A 1,045-nucleotide genomic window follows, 5' to 3' on the forward strand; every position below is an offset into this window, starting at 1 on the left:
GGCAAACCGTCAATCTTAATTTTTAGTATTTGAAATACATTCTCTTGTAATCCTGGACATATGTAATAGTTCTGTGTAAATCTTTTTAAAGTTGCACAGCTAGGTAAACTAAATAATTTATTTGCTAAATCTTTATATACTTTAGGACTTGAAAAATATATCGATAAACAATATTGTTTGAATGAAGCGCTATCGTATCTTCTACCTTTCGCATCCTTTTGAAAGAGACGTACTTGCATTTTTAAAAATTCGGATGTTTGTTTTGGAAAATATTTGTCTAATAACATATCTAATGTATTAATATCTTCCTTTTTTGCTTTTTTCGCTTTATCTAATTCTAATTCCAAATTGGCTATTCTTCTTTTATAGCCTCTTATCTGCTGATAAAGATGTACTTTTCGTGGAGATGTAGAAGATAGTGACAAAGATGTTTGTGTTCCTGATTCTGATACATCTGATACTTTTGTTTTATTTATATATACTACATCCTTTTCATTGAATATAGTCATATCTAATACAGTATTTTCTTCTTGTGTATTTTCAATATTTAAGGTATTCATGCAGTGTGTTTCTACATTTGAGCTACTTGAACTTGCTTCTTCATCTGTGAGATGATATTATATCATGTATAATGTTATTCTAAGGCTATTGTATTATTTGAAAATAACCTTACCATTATTTCTCACAATATAACTTGGAACGGCATGTGGCTGCAATCTCGTTTTCTCATAATTCAGAAACATATTATTTCCAAAATGAAGTTTGCATACTCTATAACCATTATAAAGTTGTATGGCTGTCTTTGAAAGCAATTCCTCTCGACCACAGGCTGATACCCACAATTTTGACCTTCAAGCAATAGCCTTTCTTATGTTTATATGTTTTCCAAATTTTTGTTTTATATATATATATATATACCAATAACAATTAAATTCATCATACTTAGGTCGTATTAAATAGAAACGTAGGAAAATATTACTTTCATTAATTGTTTAACAACTGATTATAGAACATGGTTTAAAAATTAAATCGAGCTCAACTTTAA

At 28.3% G+C, this 1,045-nt stretch overlaps 1 protein-coding gene across 1 annotated transcript; it reads right to left on the minus strand.

Moving 5' to 3' along the window:
- Nucleotides 1–4: 4 nt before the first annotated feature.
- LOC115238598 lies at nucleotides 5–990 on the minus strand (the record flags this gene model as incomplete). The annotated part of the gene is made up of 2 exons (XM_029812604.1): nucleotides 674–990; nucleotides 5–604 (listed from the first exon to the last, which is right to left on the minus strand). Coding segments are annotated over exons 1-2 (670 nt in total), but the record flags the coding sequence as incomplete, so codon positions are not given.
- Nucleotides 991–1,045: the final 55 nt, after the last annotated feature.

This window comes from Formica exsecta, unplaced genomic scaffold (assembly GCF_003651465.1).
Source record: "Formica exsecta isolate Colony F162 unplaced genomic scaffold, ASM365146v1 C16379015, whole genome shotgun sequence".
Taxonomy (NCBI): Eukaryota; Metazoa; Arthropoda; class Insecta; order Hymenoptera; family Formicidae; genus Formica; species Formica exsecta.